Below are 27,117 nucleotides of genomic sequence, written 5' to 3' on the forward strand. Positions count from 1 at the left end.
AATTTAGAATTGTAAGGTAAAAGAAAAATATGTATTTCGAATTATTAAGATTATTTTAAATGTAAATCCCATTAATGCCATATGACAGCAAATTTTTTTTTAAAAGTTAGTTTAAAAAATAGATATTTAAGAAATTATGAAATGACATTCTATTTTGTGAAAGTATCGTCAAATTGAAGCACTTCAGATTCTCATTCAAGTTAGCTGATAAATGAAAGAGAACTTTTCTACAAATACCGTCTATGACGCCTTCAGTGGTGTTGCAAATTATTTCTAATCAAATTTGCTAAATAAAGAATAACACTGCGGTGTAATTTCTTTCTGTTGTACGAGATTTTTGAACGGATTTTACTTTTAACGTCGCTGATTTCAGATGTGAAAATGGTTTCTCTCCGCAAACTACAGTTTTTGAGCAAGTTATTAATAGATTCGTGAACATTCTAAATTTTACTTAAGTGAAAACTGATTGTCCCTACTTCGCTGCTCCGCAGGAAGTAGTAGGAAGAATGCTATAATAAATCTCAGTTTATGATGCGATAAGTTAAGGTCATATGTTTTTTGTGTAAAGAGCTACTTTCGATGGATCAGACAAGTGCTTATGCATACGTTCTTTATAAACTTGGACTTTCAGACAGAATTTAAGTTTAACAAAACATATCATTATAAAAAAAAATTCTGCCGTTTTCCGAATGACACAAATTTCAGATTCGAAATCCTCGCAGGTAAAATAATGTACTTATTTAAATGAAATAAGAAAATTTTCTTCAATGTAATTATAGAAAATAAAGAAAAATTAATTACTTTTCTACCACATTCTTACGTTAGTAAGCTAGATATAATTTCTGGCATTACCTTATTTTAATTCAAAATGAGTGAACATTTTTCCTTTTTTTTCAAAAACGTGTTATTTAAACCAAGGAGACCAAGCCACTATAAGTGGTTTTCATATAAAAACACCCACGTGAAAAAGTGATAGTACATGAACATATTTTCTATATCACACAAACATTTCTATTACCTAACACTATAAGTTTAAACGAGTAATGTTTATTAAGTTTCAGACCAAAATACTTATGCTTATATAAAAAAAAATATCTCATGGTAGATTAAACTTGAAATAAATCATAGTAAGGATGATGTCTTACTGCGACTTTTCTTTTTATATGAAAAGTAGAACCACCCTTTTATAATAATGTTAGGTATTAAAGGGTTAAAGTTCCAATGAAACATACATCCAAAATGCACATTGTTTGCTAATAAAAGAGATTACACATATGAAAAATGAGTTTATTATCATTTCTTTACAAAAAGTAATTTCACAAACTATATTACGACATTTTATTGCAATAGAATGAATTATCATATTATTCTTCATTTTAAACCTCTGGAGCACTAAGGATGAGATATTTCGTAAGTCTTTTATATTTTAAAGTAGCATACTAAAGTTCTTTTCAAAGAAATTTCTTGAAAAAAAGGTCTCCTTTATTATTTTGTTGACTACATACGCTTCATTAAGCTCATGACTGCCAATTTTCTACCCTTTTTGTAAAAATTTATTTCAGTGGTAGCTAAATTAACGTATTATTTTTTATTCATTTAATCTTATTTTCCATACCACTAGTTATAAATGATTTAAAAGTTCATGCGCAATGCCGCTTTTTTACAGTTGTTTAGTGGTGGAGCATTTAAAATGTTGCCAAAGTTTCTGAAAGCTTTGGTTCTTAAACATCTACCACTTTATAAAATATTTTACAAAAAGCGTAGTAGTCAGGCCTTGTCAAGTTTAAGTAATTTGTTTGTTTTAATGAATTATTTTTAATTTGTGTGTGTGTGTGTCTATGCGCAAGCCTTCCAGAGAAACGAAGTACTGGGGAAAATATGAGAATACTTCTATACTAATCCAGGCGTTCCATCTACTACGCTTTTTGCAAAATATTTTATAGAGTGATAGACATTTAAAAACCAATGCTTATAGAATTTTCGACAGGTCTGCAAAAATTGTAAAAGCTTTACCGCGAAATATCTAGACTTAGACTGGTGTTGAATACAGATTCTAATCCATTCAAATAATCAAAAAATAACACATTAAAACAGGAACTTAGTTACCACTAGAATAAATTTTTACAAAAAGCATTGCAAGTTGGTAGCCCTGCTAACTCTTTGTGAACAATCTTTCTTTTAGAAGTAAATGTTTTAGAAGTTTTTATATGGCAAAACTGTTGGCATAATTTGAAAGATCATGCTTGAAAATTTTAGAAATGGTGTAAATTTTTAATGATGCAAATTTCGGATTGACCAAAATGAAGAGTGGTAGTTAGTAACTCTTTTCCAGTTTTTTTTCAGCAATTTTTAAATTATAGCGCTACTAAAACAGGAAAAGAGCTTTTAACTTTCTATGCTTGTTCTGGTCAATGCCAATTTTGTTTGCTTAAAAAAGACACAATTTCTAAAAGTTTCAACCAAATTGCGCCCATATTTCTGCCATTCATGTAAATTCTTCCAAAACATTTAGTGCAGAAAGAAATTTTTTTTTACATTGAATCAATATAAAAGTTTGTACTTTTGTTGTCTAATTTTTGTAAGTGTGGTCTGATATCTCCCCAACTATTTTCTGAAGTGCGAGAAATGCAGAAAGTTTATGTGTAAACGTCATGCTTCATGCGTTGTTTTGTAATTCGATTCTCAGATCAGATATTTGCAGCAAAAATAACAGTAGTTAAAACTCATTAATAAAATTGTTTGTTTTTTTAAATTGTTATTGATTATATATTTTTTTCATCATTTTTAAATGCTTGTTATATTGTGAGAAATTTGTTTTGCTCTTTCTAATAAACGTCCTTTTCCAACACTATATCAATAATTTATATTTTTAACATAAACATAAATAACATTTTTTAACATTAACATAAAGTCAATCTGACTCCATTTTATATATTTTACCTACTCGCATACCCTCTAACTGCTACGGAATTTCCGTAGTTTCAGAAATCTTCTTTTCAGACGGTAGCAAAATTAATGTCTTAATATTTAAAGTAAATTAATTTTAGCGTAACTTGTCCACTATTACTTATAAGAGTGCAGGCCATATGGCTAGATTCTTAAGTTCTGATAAAGGTCTTATGAGAGATCCATTTGCTTTAAAAATTTCTACTTTGGTTCGCTACCACTAGAAAGAATTATTTTCAAAATCCTCATAAGTTGGAGGGTATGTACTCGGAACGGGTGAGTCATAAATGCATTAACGCAGAATCAAAATTATGATGAGGAAAAAAAATCAAAAATCGAAATTTATATATTTGTATGTCTATTTTGACTGACTTGTTTTTGCTTTTTACTTTAATTCTATTATATAACTAATCAATGATAATTCAATTTGCAACTATATAGTTTTTATTTTGAACTAAGCAGAGGTGAATTAAAGAAATTAAACTATTATTACCTCAACGAGAAATAAATTGATGAAGAAATAGTTTAGTTACTAGTTTTATCGTTTTTATCTAGATTGTCGCCACCCTTTTAGAATGGATTTATGACTAAGTAATATTTCGAGCTTAGTACTCCAAAAAAAAAAAAAAAAAAAACAACAACTTGTGTTTGTAAACAGATTGTATTTTTCATATCGAATTAAAAACACCGTTGAATTACTTTTATAGTTCTTAGATGCGAAAGGTGCGAGATAAAAAATTTACCAATCTTCAGTAACTCAGCAAAATCTGTTGAGCTCAGAGCATGTCTTGAAGTTCATGTCTTCTTGTAGTCGTTGAACAAAAATGAAGATAAACGTCGTTTAAATGATGAAAACAATTACATGTATGGACTTAAACCACAAGGTCTGTTAAATTCATTTCCATATTCATGAATCCATTTATTGGCAACTGGAAATTACACAAGATTAATAAAACAGTTTAGTTAAAATGAATTAATAAAGACATTCTTTAATATTTGAATGATATGTAATTGAGCATACCAATGTACAAATTATGAGAATTTTGTTCGAAATTCATAACTTTTTATTCATTTATTTCCTCTTCATTAATACTTTTTCTTGTTAATTTATAGAACTTTTCAAAAGAGTTGTCAATGGATGATTAGATGCAGAATTTTTGGCAAAATGTTGCGTGCTCTTGATTGTATTTGGCAAAATATATTTTTTTCAAAGACAAAAATTGAAAATTTCCAAGATTTAAAAATCAAATTCTTAATTTGTTTATACCAAATACATTTGTAGCTATAACATTGAGCAAAATTGATTACATTAGAATGCATTCGAGTAAACAATTAATTATATTAAATTATAACTAAATTGCTAGAATCAATTCAATTGTAAGTTTCATACAATAACGAGGTGCTTTTTTACGGTGTTTTCTTCCAGTGCAATATTTTCTAATGTAGTCTTATCCAGCACTTTTTGTCTCTGTACTTTTTTTAGACTACCCGTAAAATCACCTATTTATAATTAAACATATTAATAAACATTTTAATAAACAAAATTATGTCAATTAATCCCTCTACTTTGTTTATCATAGTAGGATCCCCTTTTCCTGTTTTTAAATGTATTTTATTATTTTACTTAGATTTTAGATTGCTATGAGCCTTTTTATAATTATATCAATTAATATTTATTGATAATTTTTTAAAACTGGATAAACAAAACTATTCTCTGCTATAAATATTTTAATTATACATATTACTATTTTTAACTTGATTATTGAAGGCTTCCATTTTGACTTTAACGTCGACATTTAAATTATTGAAAAGTTCTTTACATTGCTACCAGCTTATACTTTTAGAAGATGTCGAAAAACACATGGTGAATTTGCCGTCATAGGATATATTCAGCTTTGAAGATACACTTTCAGATGCTCCTTTCCTTAGATATAAACTTAGCTCAAGTAATATTATTTCCAGAATTTTGCTCTTCTAGGAAGTTCAAGAAAATATAAATTATTTTCAAAAAAATTCAACAATAACATTAAAAACAAACAAACATTGCTTTGAAGTTATATTTAACTTGAACTTCAAAAGTCTTTTGAACGTTTAAACTACATATAATGAAAAACAATTATAGAAACTTTACAACTTTTCTAGATTATTAGTTATTTAGGTAATAGGAAACATCATTAGCCGTTCGGGTTTCACTAAAGATCTATAACTTAAAAAGCGCTTCGAAAATTTTGGGTCAACATAGAGGGCAATATTCAATTGTGATTTTTAAGTTGTGTAGGAATTGAAAAAATATGCATATTTATAATAACTGCATAAAAATAAATTCTAAAATTTATACTTTTCAGATAAAAGAAATATTGAATGTGCATATTTAATGTATTACCCCATTTAGATCCGGCTAATACTGGGCAAGCTGCATGTCTTGTATTTTCATCAACAGTACCATCTTCGTATACATTGTACCAAAATGCTGCTGATCCCTGAAATAATTATAAGAAATCATTTCGTTATTTTAAGCCAAGAGATACGAGCTTGCTTCGGACTGCATCGGGTCTATAATAGGGGTATGAAGAAAAAAAGTGATCCCCGAACATACCTATTTATTGGGAGAGGAGACTAATAATTCTTCGTCAGATTTCATTTACAACTGCATAATTTGAAAATAAAAGTCGTATTGATTCAACCACCATATTGATTAAACCACTTCATGCCACTTTCTCACTGATCCCCTCACTGATTATACCCTTAAAGATGTTACTTGCCTGGTTCTCTTACTTAACTCTTCAATTGCGTCGGTGTTTGCCTTTTAGTTTCGTGGATGATTTCGTAGCGTTGTTTAGTACACATAAATTGATTTATTTTTTCTTTCATCTGAAGAACGGGTGTACAGTTAGTAATAAATAATATTTAAACTTTACTGAGTATCAAAGGACCTCACGTGCATGTATGCAATGTGGAATTCGGATCAACCAGCCTTCGCTTGAATTCGAACCTGGTTCACCCGGTTGGGATGGCGAATGCTCAATTCCTTGACTCAGCACTGCTTTGAAATTCAGTTGATGTAAAGTGTAAATGCACAGTCAGTGGAAAATACTTACAGTGCTACCTGGTAATAAACATATCATCCAACCAGGGATAATCACCTAGCCTCGTTTTCCAGGGATATAGCTTTAAACGGGCATGGTAAAAATACCTTTTAGCTTTGACCCTATCCAGACACCATGGACAACGTTTGATCTGGGCAGAGCAGGTGGCAGAGCGATCAGCGTTCCTGATTGCGAAACTAATGGTTACGGGTTCGAATCTCGTTCACGGCATGGATGTTTCTATCGCTTTGTGTTGTTTTCTCTTGTGTGATACGTGAAAGTAGCCCACCCCATAAACGAATCCAGCATCTTCCGAAGAGAGGAACAAAAGTTCAGCACTTGCCGGAAAAAAAACACGTTTGATTTGGTACTTCTCTCTAAGATTTAATGTGCTTTGCTCCTTACTGTACATGCATGCTGGTTGTTCCCTCCGCACCCAGGATCGACCTCACTACTCACCAGGTTTCACTAACTGCGCCAACAGAGCACTCCTGCTAAGAAACTGTTAAGTTAGCGTTTTTATTTTGAAAATGATACGATATAGGTAGTGGAATAAATTAAATTGTTATAGAATATCACCAACCTATAATGAATAGAATTTTTGACTTTAAAAAAACTTATAAACAAATGCATGCTTTAAAAACTTTCTACAGTAATGGTAACACAATGCCTATGCGTACTAAATCAAAGAATTTCCACAATTTAATTCCTATTTTCCACCTCGGCTCGTTATCAATAAGAGAGCATTTGATACAGTTCTCCACCATTTTGCTTTAATCGGTCTTATCTTGTAGAGCGTAGTCAATTTACAATTCTTAGTCATCTCTTTCACGAACATAACCGCTACCGTTTTCAAATTAACAAGGTGAATACGTGTTTTAAGGACACCCAATGTAATAGAGCATGTTGTGTGTTGTTTTTAGGACAATGAGTAGAGTATAGACAGTGGAGTATATATAGAGTATGTAGAAGAGTTGTAATTTTTACAATATTCTTCTTCTTCTCATTGGTACGACAGCCCAAGATGGGCCTAGGCCTTCTCAACAAGCCTATGCCAAGACATTCTTCCCTTAGCCGAGGTTCTCCAGTTTATTATCTTTATAATTTGTAGGTCCTTTTCAAGGCAGTCTAAAAATCTTAGGTTTGGTTGTCCTCTTTTTCTTGTACCTGTTGGCCTTGCACAGAAAACGTTTTTGGTTGTCCTGCTATCCTCCATTCTTATAATGTGGCCTGCCCATTTAATCCCTTGAATTTTGATAAATTTAATGACATCAGGCTCTTTATATGCTTTGTAAAGTGCCGTGTTTGATCTTCTAAACCAGGTACCGTTTTTACTTATTCCACCAAAAATGCTTCGCAGTATTTTTCTCTCAAATCTAGCTATCATATTTTCATCTCCACGTGTCATTGTCCAGGTCTCACATGCGTATGTAAGTACTGATCGTATAAGACATTTATAGAGTAACACTTATGTTTTTCTTTTTATTAGGCTTGACTTAAGATATTTTCTTAGACCATAAAAACACTTATTGGCCATCGTGATTCTCGTGTGTATTTCTTGTGTAGTGTCGTTTTTGTTGTTAATCTTAGAACCCAAATAGGTGAAGCTATCAACGGCTTCGAATTTGTTTGCTCCAATTTCTAACTGTGTTTCTTTATAGCCAGCTTTTGTGAAGGGCATATATTTAGTTTTATCTTCATTGATTTTTTACAATATTGACTAGAGTATTTATGTATGATAATTTCTTTTTTTATTAGCAAACAAGGTGAAAATCTAACCAGAAAATATAGGCATTACTTTAATTTTTGCAAATACTGTCTGCAGTTAAAGTAATTTCATAATCAATGTTTGATTTCATAGGTGCATTTTAAAAATGCAGAGAGAAGAGAGAAAATAAAATTTACCTTTACTGGCTTCACTTCCACTCCAAGCGTAGGAAAAACCGTTGATCCGCCTGCCGCAACGTCAGTTAACTATTAAATTTACGGAAAAAAACAACTAGTTTAAAATGAATAAAATTTATGATTTTTATTAACATGTGGACGCATACATAGCATCGATTATTGTTATTTCTGACATTTGAAAGATTGACTTTAAAGATTTAAGACCATTTTCATGACTAAATCGATAGCCAAAAAAAATTATGTACTTAACATCGGGCGATCCCAGGGCTCTGTCAAATGATTGGTTTTTTGAAAAATATCGCAGGCCTTCCAACTTTTGGCAAATTATTTCATAGAGTGGTAGACATTTAAAAACCAAAACTTTCAGACCTTTTGGTACTTTTTCTAATATTTTAAACTTTTCACCAGGGTAGAGCTCATTTTAAGCGGCCTTGCATATGAACTTTAAAATTATTTATGTGTAATGGTGTGGAAAGTAAGTTCAAGTGAATAAAAATAATACAGTAAAACATTAAACGTAGGTACCGCTAGAGTAAATTTTTACAAAAAGCGTGGAAAGTTGGCAGCCCTGTGTTAAACAGAGTGGTAGACAATGAAAAACCTTTAAGAATATTTGGTAATTTTGGCAACATTTTAAAGGTCTTACCACCCGAGAGCTGGTTCAAAGTGGCGCTTTATACGAACTTTTGAATCATTCGCAACTTGTGCTGTGAAGTATAACTTTAAATCAAATTTACAAGACCAAAAATAATTCATTAAGCTATAAATTTAGCTACTACTAGAAGAAATTCTCTTAAAAAGCGTAGAACGTTTACAGCCCTGGATCTAAAGCAATGATCGGAGGAGAAGCTCAGGAGTAAAATTAGCCTTAACCAGTTACCGAGCAGCGTCTTTTTTTCGATTAACGGCCATGCCCGATGCTCACCCTCATCGACTACAGGCCATCAACAGTCTTGATTTCCTCCTTTGTTGTGAGGACCTGCTGATGCAAGCCGCATCCGATTATTCTCACCCCTGAAGAAAGAAAGGAAGGATCTATCATATACTCCCGTTGCTTTTATAAAAGTTAACTTATATTTTTCACTGATGATTTTCTTTAAATGCTCACTTTTATATGTTAATACTTTTCTTGTTAACGCCGATTTAGATCTATTTGTATATCTTCTCTCAGGCAAAATTTTTTCGTTTATTTCACGCTTGCTGCATTCGAAGCCATAATAATAATAATAAAGACATACAGCTCTATTCATTGCTTGGGGTGGATTGCCAATGCAAGTTAGAATGTTTTTTACTTATTGGTGAAAGTCTCACTTCATTAGAGGGATTCTTGAAAAGACTGTAAATAGCACCATTACCGGAAACAATATATATATACATATATATATATATATATATATATATATATATATATATATATATATATATATATATATATATATATATATATATATATATATATATATATATATATATATATATATATATATATATATATATATATATATATATATATATATATATATATATATATATATATATATATATATATATATATTGTTTCCGGTAATGGTCATGTAAATAACTTGCTTGAAAGAGAGAGTGGTGTTTTCGCTATTCGAAATAAGTTGCATCAATTTTATCCTAAATATGTCGTATGTCGAACTTAAACGCTATAAATAGCATCATAATGCAATATGGATTACTTTTCTCAGACAACCTATTTACTTGCCGCTATAAAAATAGTGTTCTTATTATTACCATTATAAAATATTTTTTGCATTTCATTTTGCAATTGATTTTATTTAGTTGTGAACAGTTATAACACATGAAAATAACGAAAAAGTTTAATAACTAAGAACTTACATAAAATATCCATGTGGCCAATCGATTTCCTTGTTCAGGCAGAAATGTAACTGAAGAATTAGGCTATAAAAAATATTTTAAAAAAAATCAAAGATTTGTAAAATTGTTCCAATAATCATAAGGCTTTGCTTCCCTGCAATTGGGAAATAAAGTTAATTTCAGTTTTGGACCCTTAAACCATTCGGGCCTGCTAAATTTCTGATCTTTTTGGAAGAACTTCTTCATGCCCATGCAACAAACACATTCATTGGTGGCATTTCCATTAAAGGTACTTTCAACAAGATTGCTGCAAGCCATAAAAAATATTTCAGGAAATAAAAATAGCAATTTGTAATTGGCACGAAAATTTACTGAGAAATTTGAATAAGGGGCAAGTGCTTTATCAAAAAAATACTAATTGAGAATTTGATTAAAATTTGATGAAAAGATGACGAAATCAAACATTAATGTGCCAATTTAGGGATATCCATGACAAAACGCATTAAAAAATCTCATTAACGTTAGAAGATAGCACATTCTTGAATAAATTGCACGCAATAAAACTTGCACTATTTAAATTAGACTTATAAATTTACTGCAATTCGCACAGCGCTGTATTAGCATCATTAAAATCAATAACAGTTTATTAATTTTATGAAGAAATCCGAAGCGTATGAATGCCTTTATTTAATTACCAAAAATAATATTTGATTATAGCTATAATCAAATTTTAACTCTTTTGCTCGTGGATCGAAATATTTGGCAATCATATTTCATCTTGTTTTGTCGTGAAATTTTCTGTAAAATGACTTTAAATGTATTCTTCAAATTTTAATTCCCGCCTTTTCAAGCATGTATTTTTACTGAATTAATGTAAATTGTTCTTTCTATCTGACACGAACATAATTATGTGTTTTTTACTGCTTCATCACATTTTAATTAATATTGAGCAATAAGTTTATACTCACAAAAGCAAAATCGAAATGTGGTGCATAGTGACCTCCAATACCGTAATTTATCACATGCAAAGGTTCTGCAAACGTAGTGCCTAATCCGGTAATATCTTCAACTCTTTGGTTGATTTTTGGAATGTCCCTTGATTGATAGTCTTGCAACCAAGTGCTATAATATTTTTAAAAAAAGTTAGTTTTAAAAAAAAAAAAATCAGTAAATTGTTTAAGTAGACACGGGAAACTATTTTTGATACATATGAAATCATGTTTAAAACTTGTACAATATTAATACCCATACCATTAATACTATAGTTACCTCTACGAGATAGTATAAATGCATATTTGCAGCTAAAGGCTCCACGAACCAAGTCACCGAATATACTTAAAATTAACTGCCTCCTCAAACTATTATTATTGAAATTAACCATTTACCTACTCTACCGTGCAATTGTCTTTTTGTTACTTGCCATTTACCTTGTACCAAAGCTTCATCCTGGCTCTTCTTTGCCTACGGGATAGAACATTTAAAGTAGTTGATTCAGAATTTGGTCGACTGATCTTATCCGGTTATAAAATTGAATATGCTGACAAATGTAATTTTTATATTTAAAGTGGTAGCTAATTAATGTTTTAAAATTTTATATTTGGTTGTAAAAGTTTGATTTAAAATGATTTTGACCGTTGGGCTTATTAATTTAAGACTGTGCCTGTAATTGGTATTTATTTTTGATATTTTTTCTAACCATAATTCAAACTATTTTTTTATTTTTTTGTACAAAGATTTATTCAAATATATGATATTCAAATATATTTACGAACCTCTTGCTTATTCTGTAGGTTGCATAGTTCCCTTCTCCATTTGTTCCTCCGAAAACACTAGCTCTGGTTAACTGAAAAAATATAATCAGTTTTCAATATTACGGAAACACATTTCAAAAGTTATTACGGAAACAAATTGCGGTCATTTCGCAATTTTGAGCTCTTGCTTGAGATAACATTATTTTTCTTCCCAACGTAAGGAGATTTGATTAACGTTAATTAGTGTGCAATTGAAATAAGAGGCCGGGATAGCCTGGTTGGAAGGACATTGGGTCCATATTCGTGGGATTGTGAGTTCTAATTCTGTCGATCAAAGAATCCCCGTGACAGGTGCACATTAAACCTGACAGGATTACTATAACAAATCTATATCTCTGAGGGTACTGCTTTGGAGATAGATCGTTCTCTGGTTCAGGTTAAAGTTACGATCTGTGGATGAATGAATGGAGTATGTCAAACGGGTTGTGACATTCCTGTGACTGAAATCGTTTTCTTTTCCATAGATGTCTAGATGGCGCCATTGAAAAACAAAGAGTTAAACTTGCTGAAATTCGCTTAGTGTCTTGTAGCAAGTGTGCTGCTATTGGCAAGTGGCATTAGTAACAACAACGGCAGCACTTGAAAATTGTCTCCCGATAGATTTTGGGAAAATGACTTAACAACTATTTTCTTTGTTTTGAAAATGCCTTGATCAATAAAATAGAATTTAAAAGTAAGTAAATAAATAATAAAACAAAATTTACTAAATATATTAAAACTTCAATTTTAAATTTTTTTGTCGCCTATGTTAATTTTTCTATCGCACGACAGTAGAAAGCACATAGTAAAAACTGTGGTGTCGTATATCTTCGAGCGTGATCTTAAACGACCTAAAAAATGGTGTGAAAAACACTTTTTTTCATGTTACACAAAATCAAGCTTTCATATGTATCTTCGAGCATGATCTTGAACAACACAAAAAATTATGTGTAAAACACTTTTTTTCAGGTCATACAAAATCAAGCTTTCATAAATATCTAACATGATCTTGAACAACACAAAAAATTATAATATTTTTTTCCAGGTTATCACAAAATCAAGGTATCATACACATCTTCGAACATGATCTTGAACTACACAAAAAATAACGTGTAAAACACTTTTTTCCAGGTTGCAGCAAATCAAGCTTTCATATATATCTTCGAACATGATTTTGAACTACACAAAAACTTATGTGTAAAGCACTTTTTTTCAGGTTATCACAAAATCAAGCTTTCATACACAATTTAAAGGGTGTAATTTGAATCTAAGCACTTATAATGAAATAGGCTTACAACACATTTTCACTCAACGAATTAACACCATCAAGCAATTATTTTCACTTACAAAAAGACTAACGTTGGCAATTTCGCCAGTTGCTTATTTGCAGTCGAGAATGTTTCGATTAGAGCTTGTTGTTTTCTATGCTACTATGCTTCAATATAAACAAAAATATCACCGTTATAATATGCATGTTTGTTTTTAGTTGTTTAATAAGGATAATTATATTTTAATTTTTAAATATTTGTGAATGGTACTGAATGATTTTATACTGCATAATTTCAATCTCCTTACGTTCTGTTAAGCCTTGATAGAATTCGTCTTAATATTCTCTTTGTGCAACGTGTAAGTTTGATTTTCAAACTAAATTTATTTCGAGAATTGGGTATGAAGGGTGTTTCGAAACTCATGCGAAAAATTCGAGGGATCGAAAATATCTGAACAAACAATTTTCACTATACAGTGTATGAATGGAGTGCAAGTGGTGAACCACTAGGGGGAAAATCAGTTCTCATTCTTAATTTAATATGAAAGAAAAACTTTTTTAACTTGCTTTAAATACTATTTAAAAAAAATTTTAAGTAATTTTGATCTTTTTGTCTTATTTTAGGTGTTTTTAATCATTATCTCACTAGATATTCTCAATAGTTATTGAATTTAGCTAATTTATCATTCTATAATATTTACATTTTAAAATGTAAGAATGCCAGACATGTTATGCCTAGCATGATATCATCTATGGTGGGTCATTTAAGTGACACGAGCTAGTTTCATCCGGCGGCTCGTAGTTTCGGGACACCCAGTATAATGGATAATTAACGCAAAAAGTATTCAGTATACGCATATATTTTTCAGAATTTAATCTGTTAATTTATTTTCACTTATTAATGATATGGAAGAATCTTTACTAATTTTAAAGTACTGTAGATATTTCAAAATTATTCTATAGTTAATATATACTATTGTTTAAAAAAAATACCTGTGGAAGAGCAATCTTTCTGAGAATATTTGCTTCTGTATCTTTTATAACATCATAATACATGGCAATTTTGGGTTTTAAATTTAATAACTCTACTTTAACAGGCTGCAGTAAAAGATAACTACTATTATTGGTTGTGTAATAGCAATACAGCTCACTCTCTTCCTTTGGTGTCTAGATGAAAGAAATATTACAAACATTAATCATAAGTTATAATGTTTCCAAATTTAATTAGACAATATGATTTGTGCAAAATATTTTGAAAAGTGGTTTACATTTATAAACCAAAGCTTTAGAACTATTCCGCAAATTTGCCAGGAATGTAAACGCCTCACCACAAAAAAATTCAGACAAAAGTGCAATTGCATATGAACTTTAAAGTCATTTATATGTAAATGAAAAATAAGTTCAAATAAATAAAAAAATAATACGTAAAACATAAACTTCAGTATCAGAGCCATAGTGGCTCAGAGTATAGAGTGTTCACTTTCCAATGAGATCAACCGGGTTCGAATCTCAGCGAATGCTCGCTCGATGCGATCGGCACCCGGCGGCTCACACCGAACAAGTGCTGACGTAAAATCTCCTCAGTTGTAAACGGATCATGGGTTAAAGCCCATGCTGTCTGGCTAACCATGGAAGGTCTTCGTGGGTTTCCTTTTCATGTAACGCAAATGTGCAATTATATGCAGATTATAAATAAATTTAGCACAAATCCATATGCTCATTAAAAAAAAAACTTACTTTTAATGATTCGCCTCTGCATAGCTTTTCATAGGCTTCCGTTGTAGCTGGATCTAATCCATCTTTGGAAACTTTGACTGGTGTGGTTTCATCCTGTCCTTTATTTCCATTACCATTCTTCTTCATTTCGTAATCTTTCGCACGACTTTTATACAACAGAAGATTTGCCATCGCTCGAGGATGCTCAGGATCTTGAAAAAATTTATTTTTATGAGATACAGAAAATGAACAGAGTTATTGCACACCGATATTAGTAATCTGCCAGCTTCAGCTGTTGTAATAATTTTTTTTCCTTGGGGTAATAAAATTAAAATTACGTTCACTGTTCTAAGAAGACATATTTTATAACTCGGTCAGTACCTAGGAACCATACAGTGGAGACCTGCTAATTTTCTACGCTTTGTGTGAAAATTTCTTCAAGTGGTAGCAAAGTTTATATTTTTATGAATCGCAGAAATACCTACTGTTCTGGATTTGACAAAATAGTTAAAAAAACAGAAGAGAACTACAAATTAAAATTTGCCAACTTTTTAAAAGGCTCACCTCGGCTTAGCTAACAAAGTGGCGTATCACACAATTCTTTAAATTATTTAAAAGTAGCAGTGAGAGAAATTTCCGTAATTGATTTTACTAAACCTAGAATCTTACATTAAGAGATTTCCACTATAAAATATCTATCCGCTGTCTGTCCGGTTCTTTGTTTTAAAGTTAATTCCCACTTCACTACATGAAAATGATTCCATTACTTCGTTCTCGCACTACAAAAGTTTTAATCCATGGACTGCCCGTTGACTTCAAAACAGGATATTTCCCTTGAATTAGGGAAATTGGACATTGAAACTCACAATGTAATACAGTTTAAGAGAAGAGTGAGCGGGGCCTATAGGCTCCTCCCACTTTTCCTCACAATCCTTAGAGAAACGGAAAATCACCGGCAAATATTCAGACATCAAGCGAATTCCCGTCCAAGTAGAAATGTTCTACTTGGGAAACGTTCACAACGTCGAAACGTTCCGAATGTTTTCGTGGCGATCGGGGACCGCTGCATTGTTTTAATTGCCAGGAATACGGCCACATCATTGCAATGCAATCCAGGTGCATTGCATATCCGTAAATGCGCGGATAATCCCTGATCCTTCGAGTGTCGAAAAGATAGACTCTCCACCTCCAAAGTGCTGCAACTGTGGCAAAAATCTCACCGCAAACTACACGGGATGCAAAGCCCGCCAGCAGGAAATGGCCCTCCGTGCTGTTGCTTCCGCATCAGCTAAATTAGCAGACAGACTGGTATCACTTGTGAAAGAGCTCCAAGACCTTCTAAAAAGTGAGGAAGTGCTTCGTCTTTTACAGAGGATCCTAGGGGAGAACTCTCTAGCTCAGTGATGATTTCATTTCTCAATCCAGTACTTATACTTTTCATATTAACATTGAACTCTAAATTTTAGACTTTCAATTTATGTCGTAATCAAACCTGTGTCAGTTAAATATAGAAATTTAATTAGTGAAATATGAATCAATTTAAGTTAATATTTATTTATGACAGCTTATGTATATATATTCAAATTATGTTTATACTTATATGTGTCAATTCAGATTCGATGAATCAGATCTTCCAATGTTATATTTACTTAAGCAAAGCGCTCGTATTTTTGTATTAGCTACCACAACGACTGCTAAATTCAAAATGTTATTACTTCAAATTCTTTGCAAATTTTCATATGTATGAGATAGGAGACGCTGCGCGGCCCAGGTGCCCAGTTTTTGTAAATAAAGTAACTTTATTGGAACTCACAAAATTCTCTGGGGATACTCGTATATAGTTGCTATTTACACTAATTACGAATAAAATAAATTACAAAAGCTTACATCTCCATCACAGTAACATCAATAAAAGTATTTTTACTAAAAGTTTTGAGCTCTATGAGGGGAAATTTAATTTAGGTTCATTCACCTAAATTAAAAGTGCTATTGCTTAACACGTTCACGCCGGGAAGAGTGAAATTACTGGTACGGGAAAAGAGAAAATACTGGTAGAAGAACTATTTCAATCTTAGATAATATGCGGGAGGAGTTGATCGATTCTCAACAATAACAATTCACTGTAAGGAAATTTACCACAGCGAAGAAGCAATTCAATATAAAAATTGCATCCGTTAAAAACAATTGGTAGTTATGGATTTTCATTAATCCCGGAAAAGAACTAAAAAATGAAATTTATTGTTACCAGTTTTTACTCCGGTGCGCTGCCAAGACGAGACAATCTAGCGTGACCCACCGGTGGGTCATCCCGGCGTGAACGTGCTAAATAATAAAGTTGGAAATACAATTAAAAATCAGAATTTCAATTTGTGTCATACTTACCGACCTGCAATAACTTTTCTGTTAACTCAACAGCAGCGCTGAAGTTGTTTAACTGTAATAAAAAATTCCTTTTAATTGACTTCGTTATCCCTTTAAGTCTCAACACATCCCAATTGAAAAAAACAAAACAATTTTAATGCAAAATAAAATATCGTATTTAGCACATAAAATGCATTTCATTATAAACTAAAAATTCATTGTAAAAAGGGTTAGTTGTATTTCTACATTATACAAAATGAATAAAATATATATTGTTGCATTTCTGCAACATTGCGAAAAATTGCGTTAGTATTCAGAAATCTTAAAAATTCTAATTCTATTCATTCATTTTAATTTTAATGTTCAATTAAAGTAATATTTTTGTCAGCAACAATTTGAACTTCAATTCTAAAAATCTCATCAGTATCATCATGGACAGAGCTCCCAAAAACAACGGATCACCCTGAATAACTTTTGATCTAATAGTCGGATCTTTACATTCTTCTTAAGAGAAGGTGATCTTATATGGTAATTAATTAGTGCAAACGATATTTTAAATTATGAAATCTGGCAAAAAATTCACTCTCTCTGAATAAACATACCTTTTTTTAAGCGGATTCGGATATCTGAGTCCTAAAATATAGGGATTAGGCGCAGTCTGGAAAATATTGTCCCAATAGTTTAGACAAGAGAGCGTTAAAAAGTTTCAGTGTTAATTTTACTTTTTGCGCATTTTACCATATCTCGAGAATTTCTTAAAGGAATTAAACATTTTTGAGTGTAATTATAAAATTTATTTATCTAAAGATAATTCCTGCAAAAAATCAATTTTAGTAAATGTTTATTGCTTTTTATTATTTTATTTAATAACAGACGAAAGATTTTGAAGTGTAAGATATAGAATTTTTTACGTCATTTTAAAGTATATAATTATGCATGGCAAATTTGCGCGAACTCGATTTCCTGAGAAATGACATTTGCAAAAAGTCGCGCATTTAAAAAAAAATTCATGCTTTTATAAAATTTCTAAAATACATGTTGTTTTCAAAATTTCTACGAATCTCAGATGTTGGAGGTTTGCGAAATGAAGTAAAAAGAAGTTCAAATGAAATAAAAAGAAATTTTTCAGCTTCTGGAGATCAGATAAAAGTCCCTATTTTACAAGTTTCTTGCTTTAATATGGCGTTAACTTGAACCCGCTACCGACTCTTTAATGTCCGAAAAAATGGACCATTATGGTAGCCGGTGTCTGATTACCTGGGTAGCCATCATGACTGAAGAATCCTCCAAATCTTTGTAAGAGTTTTACTGTTTATGAGAAACAGTTGGCCCAGAGTTGATATTAAATCCACAATACTCGACTTCCGTGGTAAACTCTTAGTTTTCTTACAGTTCCGTCCGAAGTCTCAATTTCCGTGGTAAACTCTCAACTCTTAAGAGTTTTGTTTTCGTTTTTGTTTTAAAAAAAGAAAAAGAAACTGACAGAGTTTAATACTTTATTACTTTATAGAATATTTCATAGAAAGTAACTAATGTAACTAATAAAACTGGAATTAGAGCACATTTTCTAGTTCGGCTTTTTCTTTGTTTACACTGAGAATCAACCTAAAAATGTTTCTTTTACAAGACCATTACTTTTTGTTGTTATTTTTTATTAATTAGTTTTTTTAAAAGAGTTATGTTTGTTTGTTTTTTTAAAAAATAATGAATTCTTCTACTATTTAAATAGGATAATAGAGTTTTATCCGGTTGGCAATCAAGACTACGTGTATGTACACTGAGTTATAATTGTTAACTACAATAGTTTAGCAAAATGTATAGCTATTGCAACTGAATTTCTAACTAAGTCGTTAATTGCCAGAGTATATGAATAAAGGAAATGAAAGAGTACAAACAGAAAAATGCGCGAAGGCCATATATTCATAAATGTCAGCTTCATTGGCAGATTTTAGTGGTTGAAGGTCCTCTTCCAATTTTAGCCGCTGCAATGATTCCTCCATCCATAGAAGAGAGCGGTTCCAATCTGCCTGTGAATGGGCGTGTTTTCCAAGTTCAAAGCAGTCTCCAGCTGTAATTAATAAAAAACACAAATTTCAAATTTAAGATGTCAAGAAATATTGTTGGTGACTTACTTATGTTCAGAATATACAGGGTAACAAAAAAGTATAGGGATCACTTTTGTGGTTATCTACCACTAAAGTTTTAAAACCTTTTTACATATATAGCATACTGATCTAAAGCTCTGCTATTAGACTTTCAACTGCAATACTATTTCATAAAATCACAAAAATGCCTTTGAAGAAATTTGACAAAAAGCTAATTGGTCAAGTACAAGTATTTTTAGAACTTCGATGGAGTCTCTGGATTATACAAACCCATTTTAAAAAGAAAGGAATTGCGATTTCACTCAGCCATATCAGTCGCATCAAGAATTCAAAACTGGGATCGATGCCAAATAATGCAAATCCAAAAAGAAGTGGACGGCCCAGAAAATTGAAGAAATCAGATTTGCAGAAGCTTGATAAGATGACATCAAAACCAGATCCACCAACACAGGCAAGCATGGCTAAAGCTCTTAACGTGAGTCATCAAGTTGTAAGCTATCAACTAAAACAAAAGTTGAAGAAAAAAAGCTATAAAAAACCTAAATGTCATCATTTAAGTGAGAGATCGGTGCAGATTAGGAGGCAACGCTCATGGCCCTCTACAAGCTTCTCCGGAAGGACAGATGGCGAAAGTTCATTACAACTGATGAAGCTTGGATCTATCTATCTGATACCAATGCTAAATGTAAAGTTTAATATCTTATCCGTGGGTAGAACAGGCGAGACTTGACACCACATCAACCACGGTGCCTCATCCCAAAGGTGCAATGGTTTGGATGGGCATATCCACCCACGGTGTGACCAAACCTCGGCTTGTGAAACCTGGGGCCAAAATAAATTCTGAGTATTACATACAGAAGATATTAAAGCCCTTTCTTAACCCCTTGGGGACGGGTGATTCAGAAAAGCATTCGTACAAAATCAGAATCAAGTTGTAATTAAATAAAAAGCGGTAACTTAAATGTAGTCGTTGCTAATTTGACAGACTTACTTTGCTTTTTCTTTAATTATTGTTAGTTTAATCATATATATAATCAATGTTAGTTCAAAGTATAACTAAATAGTTTTATTTTGAACAAAGTAATGGTGAATTAAATAAATCAAACAATTATAACTCCGCCCACAAATAAACTGCTAAAGAATTACTTTGATTACCAGTTTTATCTTTTTATCCTGATTGATACAGTTTCATACTGTCACGTATTTGTGACAGTCGGCGCGAAAGGGTTAAGGATGATTGCTGCAGATTGTACCCTAAAGATGATGCTGTGTTCCACCAGGACTCTGTCCCATCGCATGCATCTAAGGTCACCCAGAAATTCTTAACAGATCAGCAAGTGCAATTCCTGAGACCAGAACAATGGATTCCAAACAGTCCTGATGCTTCACCATGCGACTATTTCCTATGGGGACATCTAAAAAACAAACTGAATAAGCGAAGAATTTCTTCATTGAGAGGCCTTCAAAGAGCCATTAGACAAGAGGTGAAGAAAATCCCCCAGGAAATCATTTTGCGGGCTTTAAAATCATGGCCGAAGCATTGTAGACAAATCTATTATGCCGGAGGTCGACATATTGAGAAGCATCGCTGAATTTATGCAATAAAGTTTGGAAATAAAAACATTCTAAAATGATCCCTATATTTTTTTGTTACCCTGTACACTTTTAACAAATTGCACGTGGGTTACTTTTCCAAAAAATATATTGCAGGTGCTATACTTTAAAATTTAAAAAAGTTTTAGGCAAGAGTTTGAGCAAACTTATCTCTATATTTTCTTGCAAAGAGTGTTCAAAAATACTTGTTTATTTATTACCGGTCTTGAAATCTCTGAAAGCTTTAAATTTTATTGATAAGTATGAGAAATAGACAATTGGAAAGTATGAAAAATCACATAAACTAAACACTACTGAAGCTACAAAATAATTCTCACGAAGTATTTCCTGAATTTTTTTTTTAAATTATCTAAAAGTAAAGGCGCCGCTTCCATTGTTAAAGGGCAGAGTATACATTCTATTAAAAGTAAACAAGATATAAAAAATTTTTTTCACCACTTTAAATAAATTTTTTAAAAAACACAATCCTGGTTTACCAGGGCAGCTGCAGTCACTTTTTATAGGTAGAAGGGCTGTAAAGAAAATAATAAGCAAAAAAATTTATCCACGTGAATCCAGAGATGTCAACTTGCTCCGGACAGCGAATAAATATTCTCGAGTTATAGTTTATTAACCCTTTCGCGCCGACTGTCACAAATATGTGACAGCATAAAACCGTATCAATCAGGGTAAAAATATAAAACTGGTAATCAAAGTATTTCTTTAGCAGTTTATTTGTGGGTGGAGTTATAATTGTTTGATTTATTTAATTCACCATTACTTTGTTCAAAATAAAACTATTTAGTTATACTTTGAATTAACATTGATTTTATATATGATTAAACTAACAATAATTAAAGTAAAAGCAAAGTAAGTCTGTCAAATCAGCAACGACTACATTTAAGTTACCGTTTTTTATTTAATTACAACTTGATTCTGATTTTGTACGAATGCTTTTCTGAATCACCCGTCCCCAAGGGGCTAAATGTGATTCTTGGTTTAATAAATTCAATCTATCAGATTTTTATCCACCGCCATTTCTAAATAGTTCGTAGGCTTATATATTCACCACTTTATCATAGACCCTTTAAAAAATTAGCTAAATTATTCAAGTATTTGTAAATTTTAGCTTATAGTTATTTACCGTTTTTTTTTTTAATTATTTTGAAGTGTCCGGAGCAGTTGGCATCTCTGCATCTCTATAAATACAACCAGTTTAAAAAAGAGCAATTTTTATAAAAATCTAAAAAATATTAATAATTTGAAAAATTTGAAAAATTATATACAAATTGCTTTAAAATTTTCAATAAATTCTCACCCGTAAGATTACTGGATGGAATGGTTCCTTTTATTTGTCCTCGAGCAAGTGTAGCAGCGTCTAGTAGATAGATTTCTTGAAGTCGAATTAATGCTGCAGCAGCTCCAGATAAATCTTCTTTACTCGGAAAAGCCTTCACTTCGTTTGTTATATTTTGAATAACCTCTGAAATTAATTTAAAAAATGGAACCCTTAAAAATAATCTTGAAATTGGAAATTAACGTAACGCTCCGGAGCTCATTTTATAAAAAAATTATCATTTATAATATACTAGCTGAATACCCATTCTTCGCACGGGGTGAATAAAAAAAAATCAAAACTGATAGACATATACCAAACAGCAAAAGATGGAAGATCCAGATGAATGACATTTTTAGGGCAATTAATAAATTGGAGTGAATAACATAAAATGATTGCGTCAATATGGGTATGTTTAATTTAACAGAACTCTTTTTGTTTTCACTTTCATCTTAATTTAACTAATCCATATCAGTTTTTAGCATGATTCTTATCTCAAATTAGACAGTGGTAAATAAAACAAAGCAAAGAATGATTAATCTCACCTTCTAATAAATTGGTAATAAAATATTTAGGATACACCTTATTTTTTCGTTCTGAAAATATGTAAATACAATTAAATACTTAAATACATGCAATAAACTAATTTTTGATCAAATAAAGCTATAAGCTGGCAATTATCACTGATGTTATCTTTAAAATATGTGAAAACTTGAATCGTTTAATTTAAAACAATGGCAAACGCTTAACCAATCAGAAAAATCCATTTCGTTCTTCGCTCATCCCGCTAGAACGGTTTGTCGTAAAATGTTCTAAACGTCGACAGTGACCTTCCTCGTGCTTTAAACTATCTGCATGCCAAGTTTTATAGTTTTCGGTCAGATGTTTTAGAAGTCTATAAAAACATCCGCAGACATTCATTTTGATATATATAGAATGTATTGTTAAATTTGAAGGTATATACTAAAAGAATTCTCATTACAGGATAGTTAAGTCTTATGTAATTGCTTCAATCCTTTGCACTGTGAAAAAAAATCACCAATCTAAAAGTAAAAAACATTATGTATTAATTTATCGATTAATGTAATTATAAAAATTTATGTCTTTATAATTATTAACCACAGTACTATGTGCTTTTAAAAGATTAAAAATACTGCGTGTTGTTTTTGAAATTATTAAATGCTTACCTTGATTCAAACAGTATTTAGAAACACGTGGAGTGCAGAGCGCTTATTATCTTTACACATGGTAGTAACAACAATCAATGAAGATTATATTTAATTAATCAAAAATATGATTTTGAGCATAAAATTTACTACTACTCTAAATATTAAGGAAAACTCTCGTGGTGGAGATATGAGGTGGAGATATTTAATCTTTTGTGCTTCACTGACACCTATTTCAGAGGGCTACCAAATTAGAACTCTATATCTTCTATAAAACTAATTTCTATAAAATTATTCTATTGGTAACTATGACCTATGTTTATTTTTAAATGTATTAACTTTAATTCATTTAAAAATCATACCTGCCAACTTTCATTCTTTCCGAGAATGGATTTTCAGAGTAATTGTAAAACAATCAACGAAAAACAATCTGACTCGAAAATATATTTATATTTTGATCCCGTTGAAATTCGCTTGGGCATGGATTATTATGCTTTGATATATTTATTGTAATTATTTATATGTAGTGGTGGTCAAACTCATTTATAATTATCATTATAATTCAAAAAGTTAATTGGAATAACATGAGTATTGCTACCACCTTAAATATGAAAATAAAATCTTCCGGAAAATCCGGAAGAGTTGGCAGGTATGAAAAATACATCCGCACCTCAACATACGAATAATTCAAAAGTTCATATGAAACGTGGTGAAGCATTTTGAATGTTGGATGATGATCACTTCTTTGGAGTGCGGTCCTGTTTTATAATGTCTACGAAGCATATCGGAAGAGGTGGAAAAAGAGGGTGTAACTCTACCAGGCCAACCATTAAGTTCACCCAAGAAGAGTTCTGCAGTACTTCCTGCATTGATCCAATTGTGATGGAAGAAATCAAAGCGGGATGCCGCAAGTGCACCGATAAAGCCATTCTCAGAGACAACAACATAGACAGAAAGCTGAAAATTTATAGTGAACAACACGATGAGCTCCTGAGATTGAAGATCCTAATGCCCCCGACTAATTTTGATGAACTTTTATCAACTCAGAAAGCCTTTCTAGACTTCAGATACACGATCAAATACCTACAACAGTGCAAACTTAAACAGCTAGCTGAAAACCCTTCCAAGACTAAAGAGACCAGCTCAGATTTGCCTCAAAAAGTTTTTCTCACAGCTACTAAAACCTCTTGTGCTACATCCCAGCCTGACTCCACCCCAACCAAGCAACCCGAGCCTACACTCAACATTAAAGACTCTTGCAATTCCACTCCCATTACCTCACCGGCAAAGGAAAAATTCAAGATACTCTTTGCAGGCAATGAAGCTCCCGAACCTGCGCCTGCTTCTCCGGCGGAGGCAGCGACAGCACCCCCTGCTAAATATGTGAAATTCTTGTTTCGAGGTTTCACTAACTCAACTGCGTCTACAGGCTTAGAGAAGGGCTTAGAAATTTCTGGACTTTTTCCCACCAAGATTATCCCAATGAAGATAAAAACTGACGAAAAAGACAGACCACTAAAAGACTCTCTAAATTTTATCGTGATCTGTAAAGACGAAAATAACATTAGAGTAAAACTCAAAATACCACACAGGTCTACTGTCATCGACGAATCAGGATCGAGCTTTTCCGCGGTGGGCGTGGCCAAGTCCAGTGCTTCTGCTGCCAAAAGTTTGGTCATACCCAGCGCACCTGCAACAACGAGGCCCGATGTGTGAAATGCGCCGGGAAACATAGAAGTTACCTCTGCTCCAAGGACAGATCATCACCTGCAACATGATGCCCATACAGCTAACTACTCAGAGTGCCCTTCCAGACTACTTAAAAGGCCTTTCAAACAAGTCAACAATTCCAGACCCAAGGGAAAAGACGTCGCCCCAGCTGCTAGACTCTTATTACTCCTCACAGAACTGGAAAATCTTATTAGAAATGAAGAAGTCTTCAATTTATTGATCGGACTTATAAAATCCAGAGCTCCTGAAACAACATCTACCAACATAGCATAGACCTCCTGCCATCGGCTAATCAGCAACCAGTATTCACGAAACCACGCGCCCATGAACCTTTTTTGTTTTTTTTCTAAGATCACAGCTCGTTGTGGTCTTATATTTTTTCTACTTTCAGATCCACCAGTGACTGAATCATCATTTCAGAACTATCCAAGATCGATGAATGGGTTAAAGCCGCTTCGCGGCTGTGTACCCAGGTTCTAGCTATTTCTACCATTTTGAATGTTGGCAAAATTTCTAAAAATTCTGAAAGCTTTGGTTTTAATGTGTTTACCTCTTAATGAAATATTTTGCAAAAGTACAAGCATCCTGATTATACTGTGGCTTCGTAAGTCACCACTCTAAAAGATTCCTCGTAGGAGATATTATTAAAAATTATGTGAATTATATAAAAGCGTTGTACTAAGTAGGTTACTCAGAGTGCAAAAACTTAGAATTCTAAATAATTATTATTATTATTATGAATTATGATCGTTACTGGCTGATATATCAAAAATTTTATTTTCCTTTCAATTTAAAATAAAACATTTCATAATTCACCTCTACTTTCAGAACTATCCACAATTCTATTGGTTGTTTCCCAGTCAGCTGATAATCGCTTCACCAATAAGTATGCGTTAACAGGATTCGACAAAAATGTTTCGACGTCCTCATTGGCTGCATTATAAAGATCTGCATATTGCTGACTTAGCCTAAAGTATAAAAGAATTATTTTTCTGCATTATTGCAATAATTCAATCTAAAATAAATCTAATTATCGCTTATATTTTTCATGCTTAAAATAATAGGTAATAACGTCGGTAATTTATCCATTTAGTACAATGATAAAGATATATTTTGAATTGAAGAAAAATAAACAATGGAAAAAATTTTTGCAGATCACTTAAATGCAATAAATGTAAGAATATTTTAATAATTAAGTTTTAATGTTAGACAAAATAGCGTGCAAAAGTTAAATTATGAGCATAAACCTGTTTCTGATGCGTTTTGCATCGGAAATTTCTTTTCTTCAAAACAGAAAATAAAGTTGCAGCACATGTGTTTAATTATGTAAGTACTGCTGCTTTTTTCATGCCGGGACATTTTTAAATCAAAGCAATATTTGTAGCCTAGCATTTAATGGGTTGAGCAACTTCGCTTACATAATTTTGAGACATTCAGTAGTACGCTAAAATAGTTAAAATGGTTGTAAAATTTAGGTCAAAACATGTACTTCATCTGTCTCAAATTTGTTTCAACATTTAAACATTTTTTAACTATTTATTAACACTGACGATTTAATGATTTTGTCTGAATATTTTTTCAGAGATTTCAGCATATTGTTCTATCAATCAACAATAAGAATCAAGCATTCTTTCCTTCATTCCTTAAATCTGTACTAAGTTAACCCTTTGCACTCGAGAGGAGATTGCCAGTCACCACTATCAGTCAAATTACCCACCACTCTAAATCTAAAAATTTTTTCACCTTAATGTTTAGTTACCACTTCATTAAGTGATCTGAGGTATTATAAGGTAAGTTTGTAAAAAAATCTTTCAAAATTTTAGTGGTTGCGTCAAATTTTTTAACAGCTGAAAGAACTTCGAGTGCAAAGGGTTAAAAAATTACGGTTCCTACGTTCCAAAGCCCTGCCTATTTTAAGAACTTATATTCATAAGTAATCGCCTATAACTATTTTCTAGCTAAGAGGTTGTGAATTCACAAGTGATATAATTCATACCTGCCAACTCTTCCGGATTTTTCGGAAGATTTTATTTTCATATTTGAAGTGGTAGCAATACTCAGGTTATTCCAATTAACTTTTTGAATTATAATGATAATTATAAATGAGTTTGACCACCACTACATATAAATAATTACAATAAATATATATAAGCATAGATTCAATTTACTAATACAACTACTAACAATGTTAATCACTAACTGCTTATTTTTCAATAATTATATATAAAATATAAATAATGATTTATAATAAACTAGGAGGCTTCGCCAACCCC

At 31.8% G+C, this 27,117-nt stretch overlaps 1 protein-coding gene across 1 annotated transcript in view; it reads right to left on the reverse strand.

The window, feature by feature from the left end:
• Positions 1-3,321: 3,321 nt before the first annotated feature.
• LOC107437101 (prolyl 4-hydroxylase subunit alpha-1) overlaps positions 3,322-27,117 on the reverse strand; it is a 51,260-nt gene continuing 27,464 nt past the window's right edge. Inside the window, exons 3-14 of the mRNA XM_071182125.2 lie at positions 25,661-25,812; positions 21,930-22,094; positions 18,809-18,981; positions 16,935-16,986; positions 14,574-14,764; positions 13,830-14,003; positions 11,552-11,622; positions 10,748-10,901; positions 9,801-9,863; positions 7,938-8,006; positions 5,330-5,426; positions 3,322-3,875 (exon numbers count right to left, since the gene is read on the reverse strand). Of these exons, the coding sequence (XP_071038226.2) occupies positions 3,805-3,875; positions 5,330-5,426; positions 7,938-8,006; positions 9,801-9,863; positions 10,748-10,901; positions 11,552-11,622; positions 13,830-14,003; positions 14,574-14,764; positions 16,935-16,986; positions 18,809-18,981; positions 21,930-22,094; positions 25,661-25,812 (1,432 nt within the window). The 3' untranslated portion in view covers positions 3,322-3,804. The remainder of the gene's footprint in view (positions 3,876-5,329; positions 5,427-7,937; positions 8,007-9,800; positions 9,864-10,747; positions 10,902-11,551; positions 11,623-13,829; positions 14,004-14,573; positions 14,765-16,934; positions 16,987-18,808; positions 18,982-21,929; positions 22,095-25,660; positions 25,813-27,117) is intronic.

This window comes from Parasteatoda tepidariorum, chromosome 4 (assembly GCF_982258835.1).
Source record: "Parasteatoda tepidariorum strain Cologne lab strain chromosome 4, Ptep-v5.0, whole genome shotgun sequence".
In the NCBI taxonomy this organism is placed as follows: domain Eukaryota; kingdom Metazoa; phylum Arthropoda; class Arachnida; order Araneae; family Theridiidae; genus Parasteatoda; species Parasteatoda tepidariorum.